The sequence below is a fragment of the Bufo bufo genome, chromosome 3, assembly GCF_905171765.1.
Source record: "Bufo bufo chromosome 3, aBufBuf1.1, whole genome shotgun sequence".
Classification (NCBI taxonomy): domain Eukaryota; kingdom Metazoa; phylum Chordata; class Amphibia; order Anura; family Bufonidae; genus Bufo; species Bufo bufo.
Genome location: NC_053391.1, coordinates 291,597,710 through 291,610,687, shown reverse-complemented (window position 1 = coordinate 291,610,687; position 12,978 = coordinate 291,597,710). Strand labels below are relative to the sequence as shown.

The 12,978-nt window shown below is 43.3% G+C and overlaps 1 protein-coding gene across 1 annotated transcript in view; it reads right to left on the bottom strand.

Annotated features, from left to right (window-relative positions):
* Positions 1-12,978, bottom strand: part of SYNRG (synergin gamma) — a 303,838-nt gene that overhangs the window by 279,050 nt on the left and 11,810 nt on the right. Inside the window, 1 exon segment of the mRNA XM_040424188.1 lies at positions 7,108-7,148. Within this exon segment, the coding sequence (XP_040280122.1) occupies positions 7,108-7,148 (41 nt within the window).

Here is a 12,978-nt window from a genome sequence, read left to right as displayed (position 1 = left end):
CTGAATTGCGGGCTGTCACTCAAAGGCAAGAGGGGGCGTGGTTACCTTGACCTGAAGCAAGGAGGCCGCTGCCCCCTTGACTTCAAGCTGACATGCAAATTAGCGCGGACGGAGGATAAAAGATCGTTTTCTGACCTTGTGCAGCATCGGACTGCAGGATGAAAAGTATGATTAGTATCACACTGCGGGCTACCCTGAGGTACTGCTGGCGGGTTTACATGCATTTAGGAGGTGACAGGTTCCCTTTAAGGGAGGTAATATATACGAGCCATCATGGTAGATTCAAGGAAACAGAATTACCAGTAAGTCTAATTACGGTTTTCCATTTCATCCACCATGATGACTACAGATGAGAACTAACAGATTATACAGTAGGGGGGCTACTGCTTGCAGACTTTTCTGGCCGAAGGTCAGATCTGTAGAAGCAAAGAGATTTATCTCAGATAATGTTTTATGAACGTATTTATACTAGACCATGTAGCGGCCCTACATATCTTATCAAGAGGTACACCAGCTTTTTCTGCCCATGAAGAAGCCATCGCTCTGGTGGAATAGGCTTTTATTTTAGTAGGACATATAAGACCAATTAGGGCGTAACAGCAGGATATTTTTTTTTTTATCCAGCGACCTATGGATGCTTTAGAAAGCTTCTTCCCTTTATTGCAACCTGCGAACTGAATCAAAAGATTGTCATCTTTCCTAAAAGCTTTATTGGCTGCCAGGTACTGGATAATAGTTTCCCTTGCGTCTAAAAGATGGAATTGTTCTTCTGTAGGGTTTTGTGGGTCACTATAGAATGACGGTAAGATGATTTCCTGGTCTCTATGGAAGTCAAAGAGCACATTTGGAAGGAAGCCCGAGTCTAATTTTAGCACTATCCTGTAAGGAAAAATTGAAAGATAAGGTTCTTTGCATGAGAGGGCCTGTATTTCCCCCAGGCAGTTAGCCAATGTTATGGCTATTAAGAAAGACGGTTTAAAGGAGAGATGTTTAATGATAATGTCCGGGATAGGGGCAAAAGGCGATCTTGTCAACCCCTTTAGGATTAAATTTAAATCCCATTGAGGAACTTTAGGAGCTAATGATGGTCTAAGTCTAAATAATGCTGCTCTTATGAAACTTCTCACCCATCTATGATCGGCTAGATTTGTATCATAGAATGCCCCCAGGGCGGAGATCTGGACTTTTAGGCTGGGTTCACACTTGAGCGCATTTTATATGCGCGTTTAACGCGCGTTTTTATCGCGCGTTTTTATGCACGTTTTTTGCAATAGTAAACACGCGTTTGACGCGCGTTTGTGTGATTGACTGCAGTGTCCTTTGGCCACAAACGCGCGTCAAAACGCCCCAAAGAAGCTCAAGAACTTGTTTGAGCGTAGGGCGTTTTTCAGCGCGTTCAAACGCGCTGTAAAACGCTCAAGTGAGAACCAGGGCCATAGGGAAGCATTGGTTTTCAGGTGTTGAGCGTTTTACAGCGCGTTTGAACGCGCTGTAAAACGCTCAAGTGTGAACCCAGCCTTAGAGTACTTGGTCTAAAGCTAAGGTCTAGTCCTTTCTGAAGAAAAATAAATAAATAATTGAATACATGGGGAGGACATATTCGGAGAGTCTTCTCCCAACCAACTACAGTTACTCTTCCAGATTTTTAGGTAGATAGCTGAGATAACCTTTTTTCTACTAGCCTTTAATGTTCAAATAACCTTGTCCGAGAGCCCCTTACTCCTCAAGACCTCGCTCTCAGGATCCAGGCTGACAGTTTGAAAAGACCGGGATTCTGATGAAGGATTGGGCCCTGAGACAGAATGTCCTTTTGAAATGGCATTACCCAAGGCTCCTTCTCTAGCATATGCTAGATTCCATGTTCATTTTATTGAAAAAGCATCTACTGCCCATGGCCTCTCTCTGGGATCTAAGGAACAAAAGCGTTCGACTTTTGCATTTTTCTTTTAGGACAACAGGTATATCTCCGGCCTGCCCCATTTTTCGGAAATTTCCTAAAAGATTCCTGGATTTAAAGACCATTTCCCAGGGTCTAGGGTTTTTCTGCTCAAGAAATCCGCCTCTAGATTTTCTGATCCCCTGAGATGAACTGCTTTAACCTGTTTAGGACATAGGGCGTACAGGTATGCCCTGATGTCCCGGTACTTAAGGACACAGGGCGTACCTGTACGTCCTATGTATTTCCGATCACCGCCGTGCGGCGGGCGGTGATCGGAACTGGGTGCCTGCTCAAATCATTGAGCAGGCACCCGGGGTCAACGCGCGGGCGTGACCCCCCCGTGTCGGCGATCGCCGCAAACCGCAGGTCAATTCAGACCTGCGGTTTGCAGCTTTTACATGTTGCGGCGGGGCCATCGGGTCCCCGTGGGGCTGTAGGGGGGACCCGATGGCATGGAAGGCAGTGCGATGCCTTCCTGAGGCATCGGCGCTGCCTTACGGTGACGAGCACAGGCTGGAAGCTGTATGAATAATACACACTGTATTACTCATACAGCTAATGCATTCCAATACAGAAGTATTGGAATGTATTGTAAAGGGGATTAGACCCACAAAAGTTGAAGTCTCAAAGTAGGACAACAAATAAAGTGAAAAAAAAGTTGAAAAAAATAAGTTTTCCCCCAAAAAATTAAGTTTCAAGTAAAAAAATAAAAAAAATACGTCATTTCCCCAAAATAAAAGTTAAAAAAATGTTGCTAAAAAATAGGGGGGGGGGAAGTTGACATATTAGGTATCGCCGTCTCTATAAACATATTACATGACCTAACCCCTCAGATGAACACCGTAAAAAATAAAAACTGTGCTACATAAACCATTTTTTGTCACCTTACATCACAAAAAGTACAACAGTAAGCGATCAAAAAGGCGTATGCCCACCAAAATAGTACCAATCTAACCGTCACCTCATCCCGCAAAAAATGAGCCCCTAAGACAATTGCCCAAAAAAAAAAAAAAATATATGACTCAGAATATGGAGACACTAAAACATCATTTAAAAAAAAAAAAAGCTGTTATTGTGTAATAACCTGCTCTATAAAAATATCACATGACTTAACCCCTCAGATGAACACCGTAAAAAAAAAAAAAACGGTGTAAAAAAAGGCATTTTTGGTCACATTACATCACAAAAAGTGTAATAGCAAGCGATCAAAAAGTCATATGCACCCCAAAATAGTGCTAATCAAAACGTCATCTCATCCCGCAAAAAATTAGACCCTACCTAAGATAATCGCCCAAAACTGAAAAAACTATGGCTCTCAGGCTATGGAGACACGAAAACATGATTTTTTTTTGTTTCAAAAATATTGTGTAAAACCTACATAAATAAAAAAAAAGTATACATATTAGGTATCGCCGCGTCCGTAATAACATGCTCTATAAAAATATCACATGACCTAACCCCTCAGGTGAATACCGTAAAAAAAAAAAGTGTAAAAAAAAAAGCTATTTTTTGTCACCTTACATCACAAAAAGTGGAATAGCAAGCGATCAAAAAGTCATACGTACCCCAAAATAGTGGCAATCAAACCCTACCCAACATAAATCACCCAAAAACTGAAAAAACTATGGCTCTCAGACTATGGAAACACTAAAACATGATTAAAACTTAAATAAATAAAAAAAATTGTATACATATTAGGTATTGCGCGACCGTGACAACCTGCTATATAAAAATACCACATGATCTAACCTCTCAGATGAATGTTGTAAATAACCAAAAAAAAAAAAAAAAAACTGTGCCAAAACAGCTATTTCTTGTTACCTTGCCTCACAAAAAGTGTAATATAAAGCAACCAAAAATCATATGTACCCTAAAATAGTACCAACAAAACTGCCACCCTATCCAGTTGTTTCTAAAATGGGGTCACTTTTTGGGATTTTCTACTCTAGGGGTGCATCAGGGGGGCTTCAAATGGGACATGGTGTCAAAAAACCAGTCAAGCAAAATCTGCCTTCCAAAAACCGTATGGCATTCCTTTCCTTCTGCGCCCTGCCGTGTGCCCGTACAGCAGTTTACGACCACATATAGGGTGTTTCTGTAAACTACAGAATCAGGGCAATAAATATTGAGTTTTGTTTGGCTGTTAACCCTTGCTTTGTAACTGAAAAAAAAAATATTTAAATGGAAAATCTGCCAAAAAAGTGAAATTTTGAAATTGTATCTCTATTTACCATTAATTCTTGTGGAATACCTAAAGGGTTAACAAAGTTTGTAAAATCAGTTTTGAATACCTTGAGGGGTGTCGTTTCTAGAATGGGGTCATTTTTGGGTGGTTTCTATTATGTAAGCCTCACAAAGTGACTTCAGACCTGAACTGGTCCCTAAAAATTGGGTTTTTGAAAATTTCAAGATTTGCTTCTAAACTTCTAAGCCTTGTAACATCCCCAAAAAATAAAATATCATTCCCAAAATGATCCAAACATGAAGTAGACATATGGGGAATGTAAAGTAATAACTATTTTTGTAGGTATTACTATGTATTATAGAAGTAGAGAAATTGAAACTTAAAAATTTGCAAATTGTTTTAGATTTTTGGTAAATTTGGTATTTTTTATAAAAAAAAAAGATTTTTTTTTTACTCCATTTTATCAGTGTCATGAAGTACAATATGTGAAGAAAAAAAAACAATCTCAGAATGGCCTGGATAAGTCAAAGCGTTTTAAAGTTATCACCACATAAACTGACACTGGTCAGATTTGCAAAAAATGGCCTGGTCCTTAAGGTGAAAATGAGCCCGGTCCCTAAGGGGTTAATGGATAGAAAAAAATAATAAATTCTGCCCAAAAAAAAAATCTTCTCCGCTAAAAGTTTTAAACTTGGGGACCCCTGATGTTTTAAATAAGCGACAGTCGTAGTATTGTCCGAAAATATTTTTATGTTTTTAAGTTACTTTTAGAATCTCCCAGACCGCTCGCAGCTCTCTGTAATTTGAGGATTTATTTACTTCCATAAGGATGGATGGTTGCTCTTACTTTAAAAGATCACTAATGCAAGATTTGCAAAGTTTCTTTTTATAGCTTTCAGGGAGTTTTTTTTTGCACAAGTGGCACACTTAATATATTTTGGTTTGATTTTTGTTTCTTTCACTCCCTCCACATGTGCCTCAAGCTCCGCCCCCTCCGGCCTTGTCGGGAAACAGAGAGCCGTTTCCTGGCCATACTCCCTATTCGGCATGCAGCGTCCCGCTCTCTCTCCGATCTGTTTCCTCACCAAAGGGAAGGGCAAGGAGTGAAAAGCAGGCCTCTGATATCAGGGACGAGAGTCACCCCAAATTTCCTCTGCCCAGCTTTAGCAGCCGCTGCAGAAGGGCAAAGGAGAAGATTGGAAAACCAACCTCCCGTTCCTTAAAGGAAGAAAGTACACCGTAATTTAAAATAAAATAAGAAACTCTTCACCTCCCCTTAGGGAGGCCTCTCTGTGCAATGCCCCCTGAAGGGAGAGAGTAGGTTGGGGCTTTTAAACTCTCTACCTCTGTGTATTCCTGCCCCTACAGAGGTCAAGGGGTCAATCTCATCTGTAGCCATCATGGTGGATGAAATGGAAAAAAACGCTTCCGTTTTGTCTCCATGCATTGTCAATGGGGACAAAATGTAACTGAACAGAACGGAATGCTCCAAAATGCATTCTGTTCCGTTCTCATTGCTTTCCGTCCTGGGATGCGGAGCAAAACGGATCAGTCATCGCTGGATCCAGTTTTCCGGTCTGCGCATGTGCAGTCCATTCTAGCTTTGAAAAAATTAAATACCGGATCCGTTATTCCGGATAATACCTGAAAGATGGATCCAGTATTTCAATAGTATAAGTCTAACGAATCCAGAAAAAAAAAAAACGGCACTGCCTGCCGGATTCTTCTAACGATAGTGTGAAAGTCAAAGGGGGACAGATACGTTTTCTATTGTAGCAGATTGTGTCTTGCATTGGGGGTCATACCGGATCTGTCTTGCTCCGCATCCCAGGATGGAAAGCAAACTACAACATGTTGCGGTTTGCTCTCCGGTATGGGAACCCAACTAAACATTTTGGAGCATTCCGTTCTGTTCAGTTTTGTCTCCATTGACAATGAATGGGGACAAAACTGAAGCGTTTTTTCCGGTATTGAGCCCCTATGACAGATCTCAATACTGGAAAACTAAAATGCTAGTGTGAAAGTAGCCTAACGGAAGCGTTTTTGCTGAACCCTGCCGGATCCAGCAAAAACGGTAGTGTGAAAGTAGCCTTACAATGATTTTCATGCCTGATCAGGTTTGTTCAGTTTTGATTTAATACAACCGGATCCGGTCAAAACGGAGCTAACCGGATGTACTAAATGAAACAGATCTTTTTAATTCAGATTTGAGATGTGAAAGTAGCCTTAGGCTACTTGAGGTAGCCTTTTCCGGCAGGGAAACAGCATGCCGGATCGGTGCTACCACAAGTCCACAGTGCCGCCAGAAGTCCTCTCCGTCCCCATTCACTATAATGGGGCAGGCCAGAGGTCCGGCCTCAGAAGGGCAAACATGCCGAGAGGTGACCGGACAAAAACCTTAGTGTGCTGTAGTTTTATTCCGGCCGCCTCTCGGCACGTTTGCCGGAAGCGGTCTTCCGGCGGCGCGGTGGACTTGCAGTAGCACGGACCTGGCAGGCTGTTCCCCTGCCGGAACACGCTACCGCAAGTGTGATCAGCGCTAGTCATGAGCAATTTATCAGCCTGTGTAAACAGATGCAAATACAATGTCCTTGATGACCCATGATGCCTAGGTAAAACCCCACCAACCACTATAACCATTTGATGAGTAATGGGGGCCTTCTGACTCTCCCCAACAACAGATGTTGCAAGCAATAAAGATCAGGCAGTTGGATTTCAACATGCACAATCCATTTTGTTCTCATGGAGATAAGTCACCCACACATACCTGGCAGTGGCTTTTCTCTATGTGTTCAGCAAGCATGCTTGGCCGTGTCAAGATTTTATGTATATGGAGGAGTCAGAAGAAATCAAGCTCATTTGGCCAAAGCTGTCCAATGGATATGTCCAGCCCTTGTGTAGCACTTTTATTGCAATATGTTTCTGTCAGACAAGGTGTACAGGGCACACAATAGTGATTGTAGACCACATATTATTTACTAACCTTGAGATGATCCAATTCCAGAAGCCAAGGGAAACACAAAGCTGTAAAAATAAATATATATAGTAAACAGTAAGGCATAGGCTTAATGCAAATGTGTCACCAAACTAGAGTTGTTGCGATACCAAATTTTTGATTCGGTTTCGATACCATGAAAAAGTATTGCGATACTCGATACCATTCGATACCACGCGAAAAAAATAAACAAAAAAAGCCACGTGCATTCCTCATTTTTAAAAATGGCGAATCGCGCAGTTTTTATTTTATTTTTTCTGTTCCGGCATTCACCACCTAGATTTTTTTTTTATATTTTAATAGTTTGGACTTTTCTGACGTGGCGATGTAATATGTTTATTTATATATTTTATATGTGAAATTGGGAAAAGGGGGGTGATTTATACTTCATATTTTAGTGTTTTTTTTTTTTTCACTTTTTATTTAATAACTATTTCCCCCCTTAGGGGCTAGAACCTGGGATCTTTCATCCCTTTTCCTATTCACCCTGATAGATCTCTATCAGGGTGAATAGGACTCCACACTGTCCCTGCTGCTCTGTGCTTTGTGCACACAGCATCAGGGATGTTACCATGGCAACCAGGGCTTCTGTAGCGTCCTGGCTGCCATGGTAACCGATCGGAGCCCCAGGCTTACACAGCTGGGGCTCCGATCAGAAGCTGCCACTGCACCACCAATGAGGGGGAGTGGAGAGGTCCCTGTGGCCACTGCCACCAATGATTTTAATACTGGAGGGTTGAGAGGGGCCGGCGCACTGTGCCACCAATGATTTTAATGGGATGGGGGGATTGAGGGGGAGGGGGTGCACTGCACCACCAATGATTTTACCCCTTTATACAGGAGGCGGGTACTAGCAGATCAGCGGCAGTTAACTGCCGCTGATCGCAGCTCCCTGTCAGGGGCAGGGTGCCGGCAATGCGATTCTGCTGCCGGCACCCGCCTCCTGTATGTGTTAAAGACTGACTACTGTATATGAGTCCAGACTTTCACTATTAGGCCACACAGAGCGGCGCCCAGCGATGTCTCAGCACTCACCATTTAGTCCTGGGCGCCGCTCCGTTCGCCCGCAGTGCCCCATTACTGTCTCCTCTCCTGCTCCACATGCTGCTGATTACTATCGGAGCGATGGGAGGAGACATCAGCTTCACTAGTGGGCGTTCCTTCTCCCTGGCTGTAGCGCTGTCCAATCGCAGCGCAGGGAAAAGGAACGCCCACTAGTGAAGCTGATGTCTCCTCCCATCGCTCCGATAGTAATCCTATCATTGGTGGCGCAGTGCGCCCGCCCCTCCTCCGCCCCTCTCTTCTCATTGCCGCCCCTCCTCCACCCCCTCTCTTCTCATTGCCGCCCCTCCTCCGCCCCTCTCTTCTCATTGGTGGCAGCGGCAGCAGCACAGGGGGAGGGAGGACAGCTTCCTTCTCCCCGTGCTGCTGAGAGAGAACATGAGCGCGCCGATAGCAGCGCGCTCATGTTCAGAGATACTAGACTGCGCAGAAGCGCAGCCCAGTATCGAAAAAACGGAAATCCCGGTATCGTATCGATACCGGGACAAAAGTATCGATTGGGTATCGAAATTTCGATACCCGCAACAACCCTACACCAAACATTATCTGCCAATTAAAACCAGATAGTAACCCATCTTTTTTCTACTCCGTTTTTATTTTCTGATTGCAGATTTTTTTTAATTTTATTTCCTGAACATTATTATGGGGGCTGCCATCTTGGCTGAGTTGTTCTTAACATAATTTACAAAGCATTAAAAAAATTTTAAAAATTGCTTTACGGCAGCCCCATGGTCCATAGACACAATGGACAGGAGGGGACCTCATTGACTTCTATGGGAGAGTTTTCTGTGCATGCTCTGTGACCTGTGCAGAGGTTTTTGTACAAGAAAAATAGGAATTAGACTTACCGGTAAGGCTACTTTCACACTGGCGTTCGGTGCGGATCCGTCTTGTATCTGCACAGATGGATCCGCACCGATAATGCAAACGCTTGTATCCGTTCATAACGGATCCGTTTGTATTATTCATTTTTAAAAAAGTCTAAGTCAAAACGAAACAGTCTTGACTTATATTGAAAGTCAATGGGGGACGGATCAGTTTTCAATTGCACCATATTGTGTCAGTGAAAATGGATCCTTCCCCATTGACTTACATTGTCAGGACGGATCAGTTTGTCTCTGCATTGTCGGGCGGACACCAAAACGCTGCAAGCCAAATTGATGCATTCTGAACGGATCTTTTTCCATTCAGAATGCATTTGGGCTGAACTGATCCGTTTTGGGCCGCTTGTGAGAGCCCTGAAACGGATCTCACAAGCGGACCCAGAAACGCAAGTGTGAAAGTAGCCTAATTCGGTTTCCATTGAGTCTCTCATGACAGCTCAACATGGAGGATGTTCCCCTTTGACCTTCTTGGGACAGGAAGCAGAGAGGTTAAAAAGGTCTCTACCACCTCCACCCACCAGTGTTTTCACTACACCAGGATAGATGCAAGCGATTTATTAAAATCTTTAGAAGATTTTATATAACATATTCACATAGTAGTTAGTAAGGGAGGGAATGTACGTGTGCTGTCATGAGGGACTCTCTGGAAACCGAATTACCAGTAAGTCTAATTTCTATTGTCCAGTTCATCCCTCATGACAGCACAACATGGAGACTTTCCAAATTATAATTTAGGGGGAGGACCAAGTCTTAGGACGACATCTCAGATATTTAGCAATAGATAAAATTATCATTCCATTTGATAGCAGAACTTGTGAACCCAGTCGTAATTCTGAAATGTCACTTATCTGCATTCTTGATCAACAAATCTACCTCTGTTTATAGACTTAAATACTTAATTAAAGGAATAAAATGTCTTATTAGACATCGTCCATAAAAAGAATGTCCTCTACCTCTAAGCGTAGTCTATATGGTAAGTACCATTGTGTAACTCGCTCTAAAACCAGATAAAATCTTGTAACGTCAAACGAGTAAAAATTTACTGTAGACCCCCATTGCAGTTCATTACCATTTTTTTTTTATTTTTTAAGAATACTTTCATTCATCTCTTACCAAGCTGCAACTTTCAGGAGAACACTGAACCCCCATCAGATAACAGCATTGGGTGGATTTGAACCCGCAGCCTCACAACTGAAAAAGACACCCGTGCTGACCACTGAGCCACCACTCAGCTCAGCAAAACGCAGACACCGGCAATGTGCTTTCCGCATTTTGTGGACCGCACATCGCCAGCTCTCTCATAGAGGTGCCCTTGAGGTTATGGGTATTAGGTACAATAAAGGCAAGGGTCCGTAATGTTCTTGACATCAGCACCCTTAGGTTCAATTAGATAGAACAACACAGAGAAAGTTTAGTTGGGCATAAGTTGTTCCTTAAAACTTCAGGCTGACTCATACTATATCCAAGTGCAGAGTATACTATACCCTATATCTCACAAGGCCAGTACACATATATGTCTTGTACGCCTTGAATTAAATACCATTTCTATTAATATTGTCTACATTGTGTAAGGAGGAATGTGGCTCCCAATATAGATTTGCGCTAAACTGTAGATCGAGAATAGGCATTGTAGGAGACTCCACTTACCAAATGGTATTACAGTGCATAGATTGAACTACTAATCATCTCCCCTAGGCTTTCTGTAATCTTTCTGTCGCCCTGAGCTCGTACCTGAGGTCTTCACCTTAGGACCCCTATAGCATTAACTTGCCTATCTAGTTACTTTTATGTGTCAGGGCACCAGTAGGAGGCAAGAGTCAGCCGGCCGTGCCCAGAGGCAAGAGTCTCAAGGTAATTAGAACTGGTGAGGTAATCCTGCCTGGTTAAACACAAGCCTGGTTTACTTACCTGACAAATAGTATGCATGGTTTACTTACAAATCTGGAGTGTGTGCTGCTAAAGCAAGCACCAATAATGTCATGCAGCTTCTGCCAACACTTGCATACGGAGCGTTGGTAAAGAAAGAAGAAAAAGCCCCCTTCTAGCTGCTGACTGTTTCAGGCGCACTGAGGCGCGATCCTGCTGAACTCTCCTAAGGAACAGCGGATCTAAGCTTCCATAAACCCCCAGCAGCCTTTTAGGCCAGTTTTCTTTTGTGTATCCCATGGGACTTGCGTCCTAACTCTTCCTAAGGGGGGAAAAGAAAGAGAAAGAGAAAGAGAAAGAGAAAGAGAAAGAGAAAGAGAAAGAGAGATTTCTATAGTCCGCTCTATCTTTCTGGACAAACAGGGCAGGGAGTGTAACTTTCATAACCCTGGACGGGGGAATCTGTACCGGTCTCCTGCTTTCCAGATACCTGGACCTCCATGAAGTACAACTGACCGCCTCAGCCAACATCATATAAATGGACTTACCCAATTTGGTCCACCCGCGCTGCCACACTGCTCCTCCTCCTCCTGGGGGACTCATTCCAAGGAAGAGTCGACCCCCATGCGAGGCCTCCAAGTACCAAGGCCTCCAGCATGCGATGATGTGCGCCGCCATCTTTTTCCGGCACACGCATCGGGACGCGCATCTAGAGGAGCGTAGGAGCCGCAGCCGAGCCCAGAGCTCCCACAGAAGAAGCGGTATCGGCTTCCCCGATACCGCGGTGATGCATGCTGTACCATACCAGCTCTTTCACAGAAGGTGCTCCAGCCCTCTAAGGTACCAGGGAAGAGCTAGGGGACCCCTTCCCAGAGAGGTGATAACCTGGGCTACCGGAGGCTGAGAGGAGAGGCATAACCCCCCCCCGACCCAGCCTCAGCCCTTCCTAATTTTTCTTCAAGCTTCATCCCTGAACAGGGACGCTCTCTGCTCCCTATCCCCGTAGCGTACCACCACACTGGTGGTGGGAGGGACCTTTTAACCTTTCTGCTTCCTGTCTCAAGAAGGTCAAAGGGGAACATCCTCCATGTTGTGCTGTTATGAGGTATGAACTGGAAATAGTAGATAATAGTAGACAACCATCTATTGTGATTGGTGGAACCTGTCTTATCTGTACAAAGAGGGGATATCATTGCAGACAGGGTTAAAGTGAGTTAACTGCAGTAAAGTGATCTGTATAAACCAAGAAGTGGCGCCAATTATTAGACATAGTGGCCATTGTGAAAACGGTTTTGGTTTTAGTTTGAATACTGTATAAAAAAAAGTGACATGGAAAATAAAAAAAAATAAATTATTTAAAAACATGTTAAACATAAAAAATGTAAACAGCAGGTCATTTTCTGATGACACATTCCCTTTAACAGCTCATGAAGTAAAGTTTATTAGAAAGTTTCTTAGATTTGTCTCCTTTGCAGAGGCCGCACAGTGTAATTACAACTGTTCATCCCATTCAAGTGAATGGGAAGAGCAGCTGCTATTACACTGCACTGGCTCTACAAGCAAGACAACATGCAGGCAGACTTGCACAGGAACTCCCACCGATATGATATTGATGACCTATCCTTAGTATTACAGCACTGCACAACCCCTTTAAATGTGTATTCCAGCAGATCACATCCCTTTTCACTAGGTGATATATGAGTATTACACTCACCGGTAATCCGGTTTCCTGGAAGTCTCCATGACAGCTCATCCTGAGACTGACTTTCTCTGATAGGACAGGAAAAAACACAGGTTAAAAACCCCACCCCTTCCCCTCATCGCCAGTGTATTTTAACGGAAACCAGGATAAAAGGGTAGAACTTAAAGGGGTATTCCCATCACAATGATCACTGTTAAATCTGTTAATGACCGTGATCATTTTTGTAAATACATTTTATTACCCAATTCCCACCCTTTTTGAGAAAATAAGTCCCCTCTTACCTGATTGTTGTCTTTCGTCTCCCATACCCGCGAACGCGCACGCCGTCTCTGTACTATACATATA